The 14853-nt window shown below is 42.9% G+C and overlaps 1 protein-coding gene across 2 annotated transcripts; it reads left to right on the top strand.

The window, feature by feature from the left end:
* Positions 1-24: 24 nt before the first annotated feature.
* Positions 25-14654, top strand: LOC117532670 (AP-2 complex subunit mu-A). Of its 2 annotated transcripts, XM_034196076.1 has the most exons (13): positions 25-342; positions 1749-1887; positions 6610-6875; positions 7614-7696; positions 8171-8176; positions 8322-8457; positions 9241-9385; positions 9708-9725; positions 10917-11039; positions 11251-11386; positions 12569-12666; positions 12896-13007; positions 13567-14654. In XM_034196076.1, exons 2-13 carry the CDS (start codon positions 1814-1816, stop codon positions 13699-13701), a joined length of 1332 nt encoding a protein of 443 aa, XP_034051967.1. In that variant the 5' UTR covers positions 25-342; positions 1749-1813; the 3' UTR covers positions 13702-14654. The 2 variants fall into 2 exon arrangements, with proteins under 2 accessions (XP_034051967.1, XP_034051968.1); XM_034196077.1 differs by lacking the exon at positions 9708-9725 and having other exon boundaries at positions 27-342.
* Positions 14655-14853: the final 199 nt, after the last annotated feature.

Genomic DNA, 14853 nt, shown 5'->3' with positions numbered 1-14853 from the left:
ACATTCTCCGGAAAGTCCATTTTCAAAAGAGGGCAAGCCCCCCGTGCTGCACTGTATAGTTACACAAACATAACCCTGAAACAAATAATTGACCAGTAGCCAGTGTAGTTTATCATAACAGGGCCTGGGTGCGGTTTACACATCGCTCCAGCCGCGCCTTTTCCTGTCACAACGGAACGGCTGTGCGTAAGGACGGCGGGTCAGCTGACAGCTATCAGAGAACCGGGAGGAAGGAGCGGAATTAGCGGGTGTGTGAACTGGGAAGCGACTGGAACCTGGCAGAAGCTATATCCGAGGACAAACGGGGAGCGAAAGACTGGTGGCGTTCGTGAGAGAACTGGGGTAAGTTCAACATAGTCGAGACGGTAACCCGTTTCTCGTCAAAAATGATCAACTGTAGCGAAATAAACGTTTCTGGAAGCCGGGGAAACTGTTACAATCGCGTTCGATGCTAGCCTTAGCATTGTTAGCTGCCGCTCTGTTAGCTAACGTCAAGCTAGCAGCGGCAGGTACTATGCTAACCGACTAGAGGCTTCTTTTCTACTAAATATAAAGGCACACGGTATACAATGTATGTACTCTCTTAACGGGTTGATGTATTTGTGAACAGTCGGTGTTATACGTTTACATTTGTAATGTGTATGTTGTCGTTAATTAATAGTATTGCGTATGAAATGGTCAACAGGTCTGGTTTTCTTCACCGGAAGTCCATTTAAAATTCCTCACGGCTCAACGCTGCTTCGCTGAACACCACCGCCAACTAGCCTGCTATCGTAAACTAAATTTGCTAGCTACCTCTCACTTGGTCTATTCTCCATCACTTTGAGCTGAAGGTCAAGTCTCCATCAGTATTGTAGCCACTTAAGAAAGCTTAAAACCAAGTGGTACAAGCAAACATGTCCCCCATCCGTCGACGAGACATTAGAAAATATGAAAAATGTATGAACGTTAGGAAATGGCCCGAGTGAGCAGACATCTTGACTTCGACCAATAAAAGGGCGATTAAAACCGCTCATGTCTTGTGCACGAATTATTCGGTCACGACCATAGGTCACGACCCGGTCAAGTCTTTATGGTGACATTATTTTATCATCTTGGACATGGTTGTGTTGTATACTTCCTCTGTCCACCATGTGTGTAAGTTATCTGGCCTCTGTCTTCGAGGAATTTCAAGCATGTCCTTCATCTCCTGGTTTCCAGAAGCTTCATTCCTGAATTAGAAGAAACTGCTATGATTGTATTTGTCTTAGACACAAGCAAGCTACTACAACAGCTGCATTGCCTCTAAATGAGATGAATGAAGGTTTCTTTAAGTTTAATCTTACTTGAGATGCCAGATGTACACCTGCTAGTAAAAGGCAACCCAGTAAGAGCAACAGATTTGTAGCTGGCTACTTGGTGACATCCTGCTCCAAACTGGTGGCTGTTAATCTGCTGTTAATCTTACTTTGTACAGAAACGAGGATTTGACTGTAGTGTGGGTGGTGGTATTGGAGTCTCCTCAGCCTTTATCAAAGGGATTGATGATGTGTGTATGCACACAGCTAAAATGAGTCGACACAGTGGGGCAGCTGCAGGGTATATTCAATTGGCAATAGAGTGATGTGTGTGCGTGAGAGAGAAAGAGAGACAGGAAAAGTGGATGTGAGGGACAAGTGCTTCCCTGTACTGTTGGTCACTCCCTCACTTTTCACTGCTTTCCCTTCTTAAACATCCCTTTTTTCTCTTTCCCTGTTTCCTTCCTGCAGTCTCTCGCTCTTCTCATGCGGGGTTTGGTTTCACCATGGCCAGTTGGGACTGAGAAGCAGCCAAAATGATCGGAGGATTGTTCATCTACAACCACAAGGGGGAGGTCCTCATCTCCCGGGTCTACCGAGACGACATTGGGTATGTTTCACAGGAGCAAAACTGCTCTAAAATGTATCCTACATTTTGGGGGACTTCACTTCAAAGTGCTTGAATGAGCAGGGGTGAACGGGTTCAGATTGATACGGAAAGGATGAAAGAGGATTATGTAGCTCTTCCTAGCTTAGTAGTTGACATAGGTGTCATTTGTTTGTTTTGTTATCTCCTCGGAAATGTGGTAAAAATAACGCAAGCCAGGATTACATTTAGGACAGTATTACTAGCCCTTCGAGAAAAAACACAGTTTGCTATGATTTAGAATATGTATTATTTATTTACAAGTAAAACAACCAGAAGAAATGACACAGGTATTCTCCCCATAAATGAATAAAACACACAAGGGACTATGAGAAATAACCACAATAAGACAAAGGTATTGAAATGCACAATCAGTTAAAAATATTGTTGTTTTCATTCAATATTGTGACATCAGTGGCGATACACGGCACAAGTTTTGTATTTGTATCAAAATGGTACTAAGATACAATCCTCTTTCCTCACCTTAAATAAAATGATTTCTTAGGTTTTGCATGGAGGGATGCGAAGTAAATAGTTGCCTGGTTGGGGAAAAGGAGTGTTAAAATGGCTGACAATGAATAATCCTTGGCTCATTTTAAATGTTGAACTAAAAAGAGATTCAAACTAACAACTGAACGGGCTGAGACAGGAGCCTATCCAAAGATGCTGACATTTTATTTCTGATGAAAAATATATTGTTTTGAATATGTGTGACTGAAATATGGCCGATTCATACGAGTATGTAATGGCCAGACGTTCTGTATAAGCTAAAGAATGTGAATATCTTTCTTATTTACTGTTTGTCTTTCTTCCTTTCCTCTACCTTGTTTGTTTCTTTGTGACACATGTTTGATGTGATTCACCTGTATTGGACACACCCTTTCCCCACGCATACACCCAATTGTCACTTTGTTTTATTTAAACCCTGCCGCATTCATTGATTGATTTGAGGGCAGGTGTCTCCAGAGCAGACACCATTCCAGTGCCATGTAGATTTCCACCGTGAGGGTCGGCAAGGTACAGAGAGGGCACATGGTGTCAGATATGTAGCTACACAGCAGCTGTGCAGGTCAGTAGGTTATTTGTGTATGTAGACCTTTAAGCCAACATGTCATACTTAGTATTTTTGTGATTTAGGGTCCCCACAGTTTCAGACTGCATTTTAACGTATACCTCTGAGACATATTGACAGCACGATGCATTTGTTATGAAGATGGTTACTTATGTTATGAATGATCCAGAAATCTAATTGAGGATCTTTCTAACAGCCAAACATCAAGTGCACAAACATAAGGCTTATCAAGACAGCTAATATGACTAACCTGGTATTGTTGACCGCCCGGCTCCTGTTCTTGCACAATACAGGCAGCGCAGCTTAGCAGCATCCCCCTGCCCTGAGCCTGAACACCTTCTCTACGCAGCAGACCGAAACTCCTGTGCTAGCCGTGTAAACATCAACACTCGCCCAGTGCTCCCAGTCTGGGCAGCACGGCTACCTGAGCTAACAGCTAATTAGCTTTTTGCAGCTAATAGTTCAGTTAGCATTACTTAGCAGCAGGAAAAACGTTCTGTCCATCAGGAAAAGATGGAGGACACAACAAAATAAAACTAATTTCCCCAAAAATCATTCCACTTCCATGAGCCTTACGCTCTCTCACACATCGTGATTTGTCGGCCTGCTCAGCAAAGATACATAGTGCAAACACTGCCACTCGAGGCACAGAGAGGAACTGACAGATGCCATTCTTCCTCCTACAAGTCAGTGTAGCATCAAGGTAATAAAGTCAACTATGATAGGCTCTAAAGCAGGGGTCTCAAACTCAAGGCCCGGGGGCCAAATCCGGCCCCCGACTTCATTGTATGTGGCCCCGCAAGAGCTCGCAAAGAATATAATACGTTTATTATACGGTTACATGCCACTTTACATAAGCAGGTTGCCCATAAACTACATGTCCCACAATGCATCTCGTTTTGTGACATGCGCACTGAAGAGACTTGCAATTATTTGCCCTGGACTTCTGCTTTCAGACGTAGTTAATTACTAAGTTATTATCCTATCCGATAATAATCCAATTCAGAGGCAATAATGTCATATAATACATAATTTTATATTTATATGATGTATTTATATAGTTACAACCGGCCCTTTGAGTGCAACCTTTATGCGAATGTGGCCCGCGATGAAATTGAATTTGACACTCCTGCTCTAAAGCATTTGAAAATGGTCATTCCTTGAATTATTTGTTGCCTTAGTTGTAGGGTTAGAGGTGCTAAGAAGCCTATGAATATGGGCACGGGCACAAACAGAGTAGTATATACTTTTCTAACCAAGACCCTATTAAATATTCTGTTTGCAGTTTTTTTGACTTACAGGTTTACTTCTGCTACAATCCCTTTCATATGTTGTCCTGTTTCTATGCAGCAATCTGTAAAATAATGGTGGCTGCTTTATCAGTCCAGTGGTAGCACAGATAATATGCAGCTGCTCGCCTCTGCGTCTTCAGACACAGCACAATGCATACTACAGAATATGACTGATAGGTATTAAAGGAACCAAAACAATATTCATGCCCTGATAACCACAGTTTATTTTGCCAAGTAATGAAAAAAGGAAAACTGTCATTTTGTGGAATCTCCATAGAGTGCTGCAGATATGACGTATTTTTGGAGGCCAACAGGGAAGTTAGCATTGTACTATAAACAACAACCTCTGAAGTCTCATTTAGCCCTTTTTAAAGATGCGTAGCAGTTCAAAAGTGAACAGTATTCACTGACATACTTTATGTTTTAGCACAAAAATGTGAAACTCCTTTAATTATGTTAACCAGTGACCTTGTTTCTGGTATTTATTCAACCAAAACCAATTTAAAAGAAAAATGCTAACTTGAGTCCAGGTTCAAGGCGTAATTCCTGCAGCACTCACTAAAAATAACGATAACAGCAATAGAGTTTTCTTATTATGTTTTGTCTCCACCATGTTCCCACGGCATCATTTGCTAATGGTGATCCGCCCTGTTGCCGCAACACACAGAGTAAACCAGACTGTTTATGTGGCCGCGGTGTATGGACAAAATGTTGGGTTGAAATCTATAATCGCACTTGTTTTAATATTGCAAGTGAGCTGAAGCAAAATGTATCCACTTGAAGTGAAATAAGCGGTTATGGAGTCATACAGTGAATCAATATGAAGTTGCCATGCTGTTGTCAGGCTCCAGTAGATTAAAGAGCAATATGTTGTGCTGGTGACTCGTTCCCAACATGTTCAGTTACAATGATGGCATCATAATAAACACCATGTTACTCACTCTGTCTGTGTACACGATGCACGAAAATGTCTCTTGTGCATTTTTGTCTCTCTCCTCTCCTTTTACTTCATCCTTGTTTCCTCTCTATCCTCTGTATCACCATTTTCCTCCATCTGTCCATCTTGGCCCCTGTAGGAATAGGTAAGAGATGCTCGAGCCTATCAAGCATGACCCCTCCCCCGCTCATGGCCACCGATCAATAACCCCCTGAAACCCCTAACTGCATGCTCATTGATTCCACAGACAACTTCCTGATACTCTCTCTGAGCATGAGTCACCTGTCATGACATTGCAGTGGTAAATAAACCACCAGCAGCCAATTCAATCAAAGGCAACACATCCAGCCACTGCCATTCAGGGTATTACTGAAGTATTAGAAGTATTATTGATACCCACAAGCCGCTTTACCTCAGTACCTAAGCATGTTATCTGAGCATGGGGTATGACGGTTAACGTAGTTCGTACCACCTTTGATTCTGCTGTGAACTTTCACAAACAAATTGGAAAACTGTTTCGGTACGTAGAAGATATAGTAGATTTAAAGTTAGAAAAGGTTTATGGTCACAAATAACCTGAGAAAGTTATCGAATTTGAAATATATTATTTTCTAGGCCTGGAAAGATACTCTTTGGAAAGTGGCTTATTATAACCCAAATTAGATCAAACAACCTCATTTTACTCCAATAGTTCACTGAAAGTTTCATGATTCGTTTCATTTTAGAGCATATCAAATAGTAGTCTTGAATATAAGATAAGTTTGAGTCAGTTTACACCTCAGGAGGTTTTGGTCTTCCTGTCGGATCGTGCTGCATCCTCTGCTCTAGAGCCCGTTGTTTATAAATCCCCCTTAGGAAAGGCTGTGTTTCCCTAAAGCATTGTAGCACTAAGGTAAATGTTATCTCACTGACTTTGCAGTATTAGCAGAGTATTACATGTTTATTAAAATAGAGAAAAAATAATGTAAAAGTCAGTTGTTGACAGTATATGGTGAAAACATCTCTTTGGAGTCTATATCATTTAAGTATTATGTTGCCCGGGTGTCCTCCTAAACTCCTCCCTCTCCCTCCTGGTAATTATCTGCATTTACACAAAACAACGCTCCTTTTTTCTAAGCGCACAAACTCAAGGTACCCTCTCCCCGTTGGTTGGGAAAGTTTTGATTATGTTATATTCCTCGTGATGGGTGGATATGCTGTTGAGGTCTGAAGGGATTATTTCTCTTGAGTCCAGTGCAGAACTGGATATTAAACTCAGCAGATATCCTCACAGGGTGGGGTGGTGTTAACAACGGTCTGTTCTGCAAAAGCCTGAAACAATTCTCCCAACTCAATCGCTGTCTTTCTTTTCCTCTGTCTCTATTTCTCTTTTTTCCCGATCTCAGGCGTAACGCGGTCGATGCGTTCCGTGTGAACGTCATTCACGCCCGGCAGCAGGTTCGATCCCCGGTGACCAACATCGCCCGCACCAGCTTCTTCCATGTTAAACGCTCAAACATCTGGTTGGCGGCCGTCACCAAGCAGAATGTCAACGCCGCCATGGTGTTCGAGTTCCTTTACAAGATGTGTGATGTCATGACGGCCTACTTTGGCAAGATCAGCGAGGAGAACATCAAGAACAACTTTGTGCTCATCTACGAGCTGCTGGATGGTAGGACACGAAAACTCTGATGTTTGTGTAGAATCAATAATGTTCTCCTAAATATAATCGAGTAAATCAGGGAACTGGGCATCTCTGGATCTTATATAATCAAACTATTATTCTACATAGTATTTTTGTAATAGTAGTGATACCATGATAACTGATACTTCAGTACCTTTGGTGCTAAAATACTGAACTGTAGTCCCGCCTAGCCTCGTCTCCAATGGTGTCCCAACCTCCCGGGGACGATGGAAAATGTGTTTGGGAAGCAGTACACTCTATTGGTTTCATCGAAGAAAAGCACACTCATTTTCCCTTATAATGCTACATTATTAAAAACACATTTGTGTTGAACTCTGCAGCAGGAGAGCAAGTGAACAAAAACTGTTAGCTGTCAGACGCGTGTGAACAGAGGCTCCATAAAAGGTGCATTCAGTATAAATGTGTATTATGCAAAGTTCAATTCTAAAGCTGTCATGATGTGTTCAATGCAGTAAGAAACTTGAAAAAATACAGTTTGGTTGAGAGGCTTTCATAGCAATATGAAATGGCTATTAGTGAAGGAGATATGACTGTCCAAATCATTTCTGGCATGGTGACAAACCAAATTCAAAGTGACCTGTTTGACATTATATGAAACGTATAATGTCAAACTCGGTCAACACTGGTTCTTTCCACTGCTGCGTGCCCTAGAGTCCTCGCGCACCTTATCTCTAACCGACAGTTTATCTGTTTGTGTTCACACAGAGATCCTGGACTTTGGATACCCCCAGAACTCAGAGACTGGAGCTCTGAAGACCTTCATCACCCAGCAGGGCATTAAGGGACAGGTCAGTGAGACCAGGGCAGTCTCAAACTGTTACAGTCATGAAGGTTTTAAAGTCAGTTTATGTTGAAACAGGTGTCTATTAAGATAAATGGACGTTTTAGTGGCTGTTGTTTGTGGTGCAGTCGGACTTTATTGCATCACAGTCAGATTGATGTGCTTATATCGGTGAGGGTAGACTACATATTATAAACGCCTCTAAATGTAACCCAAGACCTTGAGAATCACGAGTGATAGACAGATGATAAATATGTAATGGGGATGTCTAGTGCCTATTTTCTTGATCTGGATTAGGCATAGACATTACACATTTGTATTGCAGTGTCTACAGCGGTGTGATGTAATGCTATAGACACAAAACAACAGGAAGCCATTAGAGGGAATGTGTAATGTTGCAATACAACGAGTGATATTTTGTATTTACATTTTATTTTTCTGTTCTCTCCTTGTTTGCAATCCTCAACTCTGCATCATTCAGCACCAGGTAAGAACCGACGCTCTAAGGAAATTATTTGTATCCACATGTAGAAGCATGTCACCTTTGTTTGTCTCTCTCTAGTGCAAATGATCCTCTTTCACCCCCGTCTGCTGTTGTTAGTGGTGCTACAGTTTCTCTCCCTGTCTCCCAGACAAAGGAGGAGCAGTCTCAGATCACCAGCCAGGTGACGGGGCAGATCGGCTGGCGTCGGGAAGGCATCAAGTATCGCCGCAATGAGCTCTTCCTGGACGTCCTGGAGAGCGTCAACCTGCTCATGTCACCACAAGGTCTGTAAACTGCTGAGCATGCATTATTTATTGAAACTATCATTCAGAACAACTGCGGACAGTAGTTTGCTGTGTCTGTGTTTTAATGCCACTGTAGTGTATTTATTATTTGACTTTGATGTTATACGTAAGACATTAATGTATCAATACTTCTCAGACTCTATGAACGATCACAGTTCACAAGAAAATCCAATTATTAGGTTTATGAGTCTTTTGATTGTATCTCACAATCTTCATTCATTTCACTTTAAAGGCTCTCAAATTGAAAGTCAGAGCAGAACGATTGCATACTGACCGCTATGAACATACTGACAGCCGAGCAGGAGGCTAGCCGCTAACAGTGCTAACCGCAGCAACAGTGCTAACAGTGTTACCCTTAAAGGGGAAACTGTAGACTGGGCGTTCCGTTTGCCGCTACACGCTGTCGGTCAGGACAAAATGATTGGCTGTAAGCACCGTGTGAGCGCAGCGCTGAGCGGAGTCCATTAGCAGCCAGTGGGACATGCATACGGACTCTAACGCACAAACATACATGAACAACAAGCCGTTTGTTTAAAGCATAGACGTTTGAATTACAATAAACACAGGGGGTCCGAGACTAAAACATGACTCCACTATATCTTTACACAGCAAATGGTTGTTTCCTGTGTTATTAATGCTGTGAAATAATGTTGAGTCTTTAAAAGAGAGCTAAGAGAATTAGAGTTTAACAACCAAATGGAGGAAAAGCAGATGTTGTGGTGTGTCCAGTTTGAGACTCACATTACTCCCCCTCCTCTCCAGGCCAGGTCCTGAGCGCCCACGTGTCGGGCCGAGTGGTGATGAAGAGCTACCTGAGCGGGATGCCCGAGTGCAAATTTGGCATGAACGACAAGATTGTCATCGACAAGCAGGGCAAGGGAGGAACAACGGAGGACACAGGGAAGAGGTCAGTGAAGCATCAAGCAGACGGCAAAATGTTTATATCAAATCAACTATACTTTTAAAAGCAAGGCTGAAAATCATTTGGATAATTTGCAAATTCCGTTTTTTTAAGAATGTTACCTTTTTAAGCTTGAACATGTATATTCACTGTTAAGTCAAAATGTAAGAGACCACCTCGTCCGTTTAAGCCCTGTCTGTGCTATGAGTGTTGTCTGTCCTGCTGTTTGCAACAAGACAGCTTTTACAATTTATTTTTCATTTTTCTTTCCTTTGGATGCGTCCCTCCTTTCTTTCCCTCTCTTTCTTTTCTATGTGCTGTACCTCAGTGATTTAGGGGGAGGAAGGTACTGTACTGACAAGTGTCCTCACCTTCTGCTACACTCACTCACTCACTCACTCACTCATCTGTCTTGTTGAAGCACATTAAGGCCCAATTCCAACGGTTTCAAATCAGCATCTCTTGGACAACATTTTTAATTAATAATTAAAATAAAACTCCAAACATCTTTCATTGTGTTACTTTTTTGTAAAGCTCTTTTAGTTTTAAACCTGATGTTTATAAGCTTATTAGTTTTTGCAACAGTCTGTAAATATACACAACTTTATAATAAAATGCACAGGTATGACTAAACACAGCTATGGTCCCAAGTTAAAAACATATGAGGTCATCATGAGGTTGTTAACATCGCAGTTTATCAGTGGATGTTTGTAAACAGCGTGTTTCCTGACGGACACACAGCGTTGAGTCCGGTCGGGTAGGGCAGCCCGTCAAGTCAGCACCGATGCAGACTCGCTGTTTGAGGGCTTGATAGCCCACTCACCCTCCACACTCTTTGGTTTGGAACAGCACTTAATGTGGCGGACCCTGCGCGCGAACGTAGGGGTAGTGTGTGTGTGTAGGGGTAGTGTGTAGTGTGTGTGTGTGTGTAGGGGTAGTGTGTGTGGAGGGGTAGTGTGTGTGTGTGATGGGGTAGTGTGTGTGTGTAGGGGTAGTGTGTGTGTGTGTGTAGGGGTAGTGTGTGTGTAGGGGTAGTGTGTGTGGAGGGGTAGTGTGTGGGTGTGTAGGGGTAGTGTGTGTGGGTGTGTAGGGGTAGTGTGTGTGGGTGTGTAGGGGTAGTGTGTGGGTAGGGGTAGTGTGTGGGTAGGGGTAGTGTGTGGATTGGAATTGGGCCTAAGAATCGTCTCATGCACTCAATACAAATCAAACACTCCATGTTAAGTATTTGGTGGACATGCTGGCTCTGTCCCTATTCTTTGCAATAGTTGGTGTATGTATTACCCCACCGTACATCTAACTGGGTCCGTGGTGTTTTATTGCTCTAAAGTGTCATTAACCACCAGGTCTTCATGTCCTGATACTAGCAGTTATCTTCTCTGTCCTTGTTGTTCTGCTCATGGTGTTCTCACTATTGATATCAATTTAGGGAGAGAAGTAGTTTCATACATTTTGATTAAATCATTTAAAACAAGTGAACTAATGTCCTTGTGTCTCCTTGTGTCTCTTTGTGTGTCTCTGATGTGTTTTTGTCTTGCAGCAGCGGGAAGCAGTCCATAGCCATCGACGACTGCACCTTCCACCAGTGTGTGCGCCTCAGTAAGTTCGACTCGGAGCGTAGCATCAGCTTCATCCCCCCCGATGGAGAGTACGAGCTCATGAGGTCAGTGGATTGGAATATCTTTAAACCCTTCTGTTATCAGGCTGTCTAATGGGCACGAGTGAGAAACCTTATTGAAAGCATACATGGTGCCTTCTGTCTTTCAATATTTGTTGTTTGGAGAAATGAACGGCAGGCATTAATGAACACTGAAAGAACTTGAGGAAATCCTTGCTTTTGTTACATTATCCAATGTTCTCCCCTCTTCTGGCAGGTATCGCACCACGAAAGACATCATCCTGCCGTTCCGAGTTATTCCTCTGGTTAGGGAGGTCGGCCGCACTAAACTGGAGGTTAAGGTGGTCATCAAGTCCAACTTCAAACCCTCGCTGCTGGCCCAAAAGATCGAGGTGAGCTCTTATCAAAGTCACGTGCTGATAAACACTAACCCTATCAAACACAGGTCCAATTTCCACTGTTGAGGTCTACTAAAATAGATTTATATTGTGCAATTTTCCAAACTCACATTGGTTTCTCACAGCATCTCTGTAAAGTATGTGTATTCACTCTCTGTCCTAAACGCCTTGTTCGAGCTCCTGCCCCCCCTCCCTGTGAGCCCAGTGTGCTCTGATTGGTCGAGAAGCTGACAGGGTCGTTGCTGCTCGCACACACACACACACACACACACACTGCTGCAGTAGCAGACAGGCTTGGCGATACAGCTAGAACAAGCGAAATTCATCCTGAGCACACACAAACACTCACAGCCGAAGTAAAAACAATAAGTGTGGCTTGATATTGAGAAAGAAAAAGGTTTATAACGCTGTGAGAATGGGTCTGCGGAGAGCATTTCTCCGCCATCCCAACGTAGTAGTCCGAAAAACGTTTACCCATTTAAACAGTCGTGGTAGATACCTTGTTTGTTTCAAACATCATAAATACACAAACAACAATGAATACTTACAGGTTGTGTACCCGAATCTCCCGCTGGTCCAAACGTGTGTGTGTGTGTGTGTGTGTGTGTGTGTGTGTGTGTGTCCTCGCACACAGACGGGGAGAGAGTGATCTCTCGTCTGTGTGTGTGGCCCCGCCCCCTCGCACACAGACGGGGAGAGAGAGATCTCTTGTCTGGATTGGAAAGATCGAAAATACTAAAAATAATCATAGATGGATATTAGATAACAGAGTTGACGACTCCAAAACTGCAATATAATGTTTGTGTAGCATAATAAATATGACGTATCGTTCTTCAGTGCCCTACGCTGTACATATCCGGCATGAATCGCTGAAAGGTTTTGGGAAGCTTTGTTTCGTGAAAGGCTGGCAGAGGGTGCGGCCATAGCTCTGGGCGTGGCTACTGGGTATCCCCATTGTCAGAGTACCCAGGAAGTAAATGAGAAATCTCCAACGAGGCGTTTTGGGGAGGTATTTTCTGTGTTAGAGTTTTACAGGATGTACTTTGAGGGTTTTTGACTCTGCAGACCGTTTACATGCATTAAAACCTTCATAACACACAAGGGGACGGGTAATAACCGGAAAAGCATGACATGTCTCCTTTAAATGTTTATCTCTCCTTATTATAACCTCCTCAGGTGCGTATCCCCACGCCCCTCAACACCAGCGGCGTGCAGGTGATTTGTATGAAGGGAAAAGCGAAGTACAAGGCCAGCGAGAACGCCATTGTCTGGAAGTGAGTAGTCCCTCTGACCATAAATCCACGAGATACAACCTAACGCTGTTTTATGCTCCGTCAGGTTAATGATTCACAGCTGCTCTGTGCCGTTTGCTTGTTTAACCACTCGGACAGTCCTATTCACTTTGCACAACTGTTGTACTTATTTACTCTTGTGAGGGTTTCAAAATGGGGTTCCTTGTTGCTGAGATCTGTACACTAATCGTGTGTATGTGTGTGTGTGTAGGATCAAACGCATGGCTGGGATGAAGGAGTCTCAGATCAGTGCTGAGATCGAGCTGCTGCCGACCAACGATAAGAAGAAATGGGCCAGGCCTCCCATCTCTATGAACTTTGAGGTCAGAACACATAAATCGTTTTTACAGTCTTCCTCTCCGTTACATATAGTTTGTAAATCTGATACTGAAGTCATTCGTTACACGTCTTCCCAATAACTTGCAGAGCTTTAGTGTATGCTTCGGCAACTATTTTTGATAGATTTTTGTAATCTTGCGAGGAATAAATAAGTTAAAATTCTCTGTTTCTCAGCTTCCTAAATGTGAATATTGTTCTTTATTACTCATGACGGTAAACTCAATATATTTAGAGTTGACATTTAGTGCTCTGCTGAAAGAGATTTTTCATAATTTTCAAAAGTTTTAAAGGCCAAACAATCAATGATATGATAATCCCGAATCGCATCCATAAACTAGGAACTAATTTGCTCCCTGATTTTCAATATGAGCTATCTTGTTGCGTAGCTGAACTGTGGACAGCGTTGGCAACCAAACATGGAATTACTGTTACCTCATACACACTTCCTGCTTAATCCTCACAGCCACAGTAACAACCCGTGTGGCCTACATCTCCCAGCATGCCCCGATGCGTCTTCCTAACCTCCCTCTTCTGGTCCTGCAGGTTCCCTTCGCTCCCTCTGGTCTGAAGGTGCGCTACTTGAAGGTGTTCGAGTCCAAGCTCAACTACAGTGACCACGACGTCATCAAATGGGTGCGCTACATCGGCCGTTCCGGCATCTACGAAACCCGCTGCTAAAACCCCCCCCCGGCAGTGAACTGACCACTGCTACCACCCCACCCACCCTACATCCTGTTAAAGATTTTTTTCTCCTGCCCCTCCCTACAATCCTTATAGCTCCTCCTCTCATGCACCACCCCCACCTTCTCACCCCTTCCTAACTAGGTGTTGGAGATTGAATTGACATCGTATGAAAAAAAGAGAAGTAAATGATATACTGCACAGATATATGCAAAATGTGAACCATTGTACCGTATATATCTTGTAGTGGTGAGTAAAAACCTGTAAACCAACTGGTGTCCGAAACAAGACGTGATGAGGTGGGGACCAGGGGGAGGGGACTGAGGCACCTCTGGGTGTCCCTCACTTGTGTTTATTCCACCATCTACTCTCCAGTTACTTTAGAAGTCCTAGAGGGAATCCCCGGTAAGATGATTGGTAGCTGTTGTGGTTTAAATGAGTCCCGATAGTCCCTGGATATGAACTTCTGTCTCAGTAGAGTCTACCCTTTAAGGTCCAGATGCATTGACTGATTGTGTATTGTGGACTGATTGATATTGATCTGTGTTATTTAGTCAATTTGGATCAAAAGTCTCATTTCAAAGTCTCTTAGGGATGTTTCAAAAAGACAATGAATTGATAGTGGCTGAACTGTTTTTGTACTTTCTGGAGAGTGTATTGTTTTTTTTCCCCCTTGCTATTTTTCCAATACTAGTGAGCAACATTAAAGAAAAAGGGATCATTCCAGTTTTGCGGTCTGAACATCATCCCGATGAGCTAGTCTGTGACCCCAACGTCCTGAGATCTACTTTGTCACACTGGTTTGATTCAAATATGTGTTTGGGGGAAATCAGTGTGTGTGCGCAGCGGGGTGAGGTCTCCCCTTGGTGGTCCTCCTCGTCACTGTCTGCCTCTTCATGTTTGTAGCCCTGGTGACCGTTCTGTCCAATAAAATCTGACTATGTAACCAACTCTGCTTCCTTTCCGTGTTAATGTTGGGCTACAATTATTTAAAGTTGTATTGTAGAGGTTCAATTTGTCCTCAAGACACGTTTACAACGTCCATTTGATATAGCCTGTTTTGATATGTGAAAGATTTTCAACATGTATTAAATCATGTTTAAACAGATTTGGTAGGAAAGAAGTGACTGATTTAGTATTGAAAAATAA

This window comes from Gymnodraco acuticeps, unplaced genomic scaffold (genome assembly GCF_902827175.1).
Source record: "Gymnodraco acuticeps unplaced genomic scaffold, fGymAcu1.1, whole genome shotgun sequence".
Taxonomy (NCBI): domain Eukaryota; kingdom Metazoa; phylum Chordata; class Actinopteri; order Perciformes; family Bathydraconidae; genus Gymnodraco; species Gymnodraco acuticeps.
The sequence above is the reverse complement of the archived record's forward strand: the minus strand, read 5'-3'. Positions and strand labels throughout refer to the sequence as shown.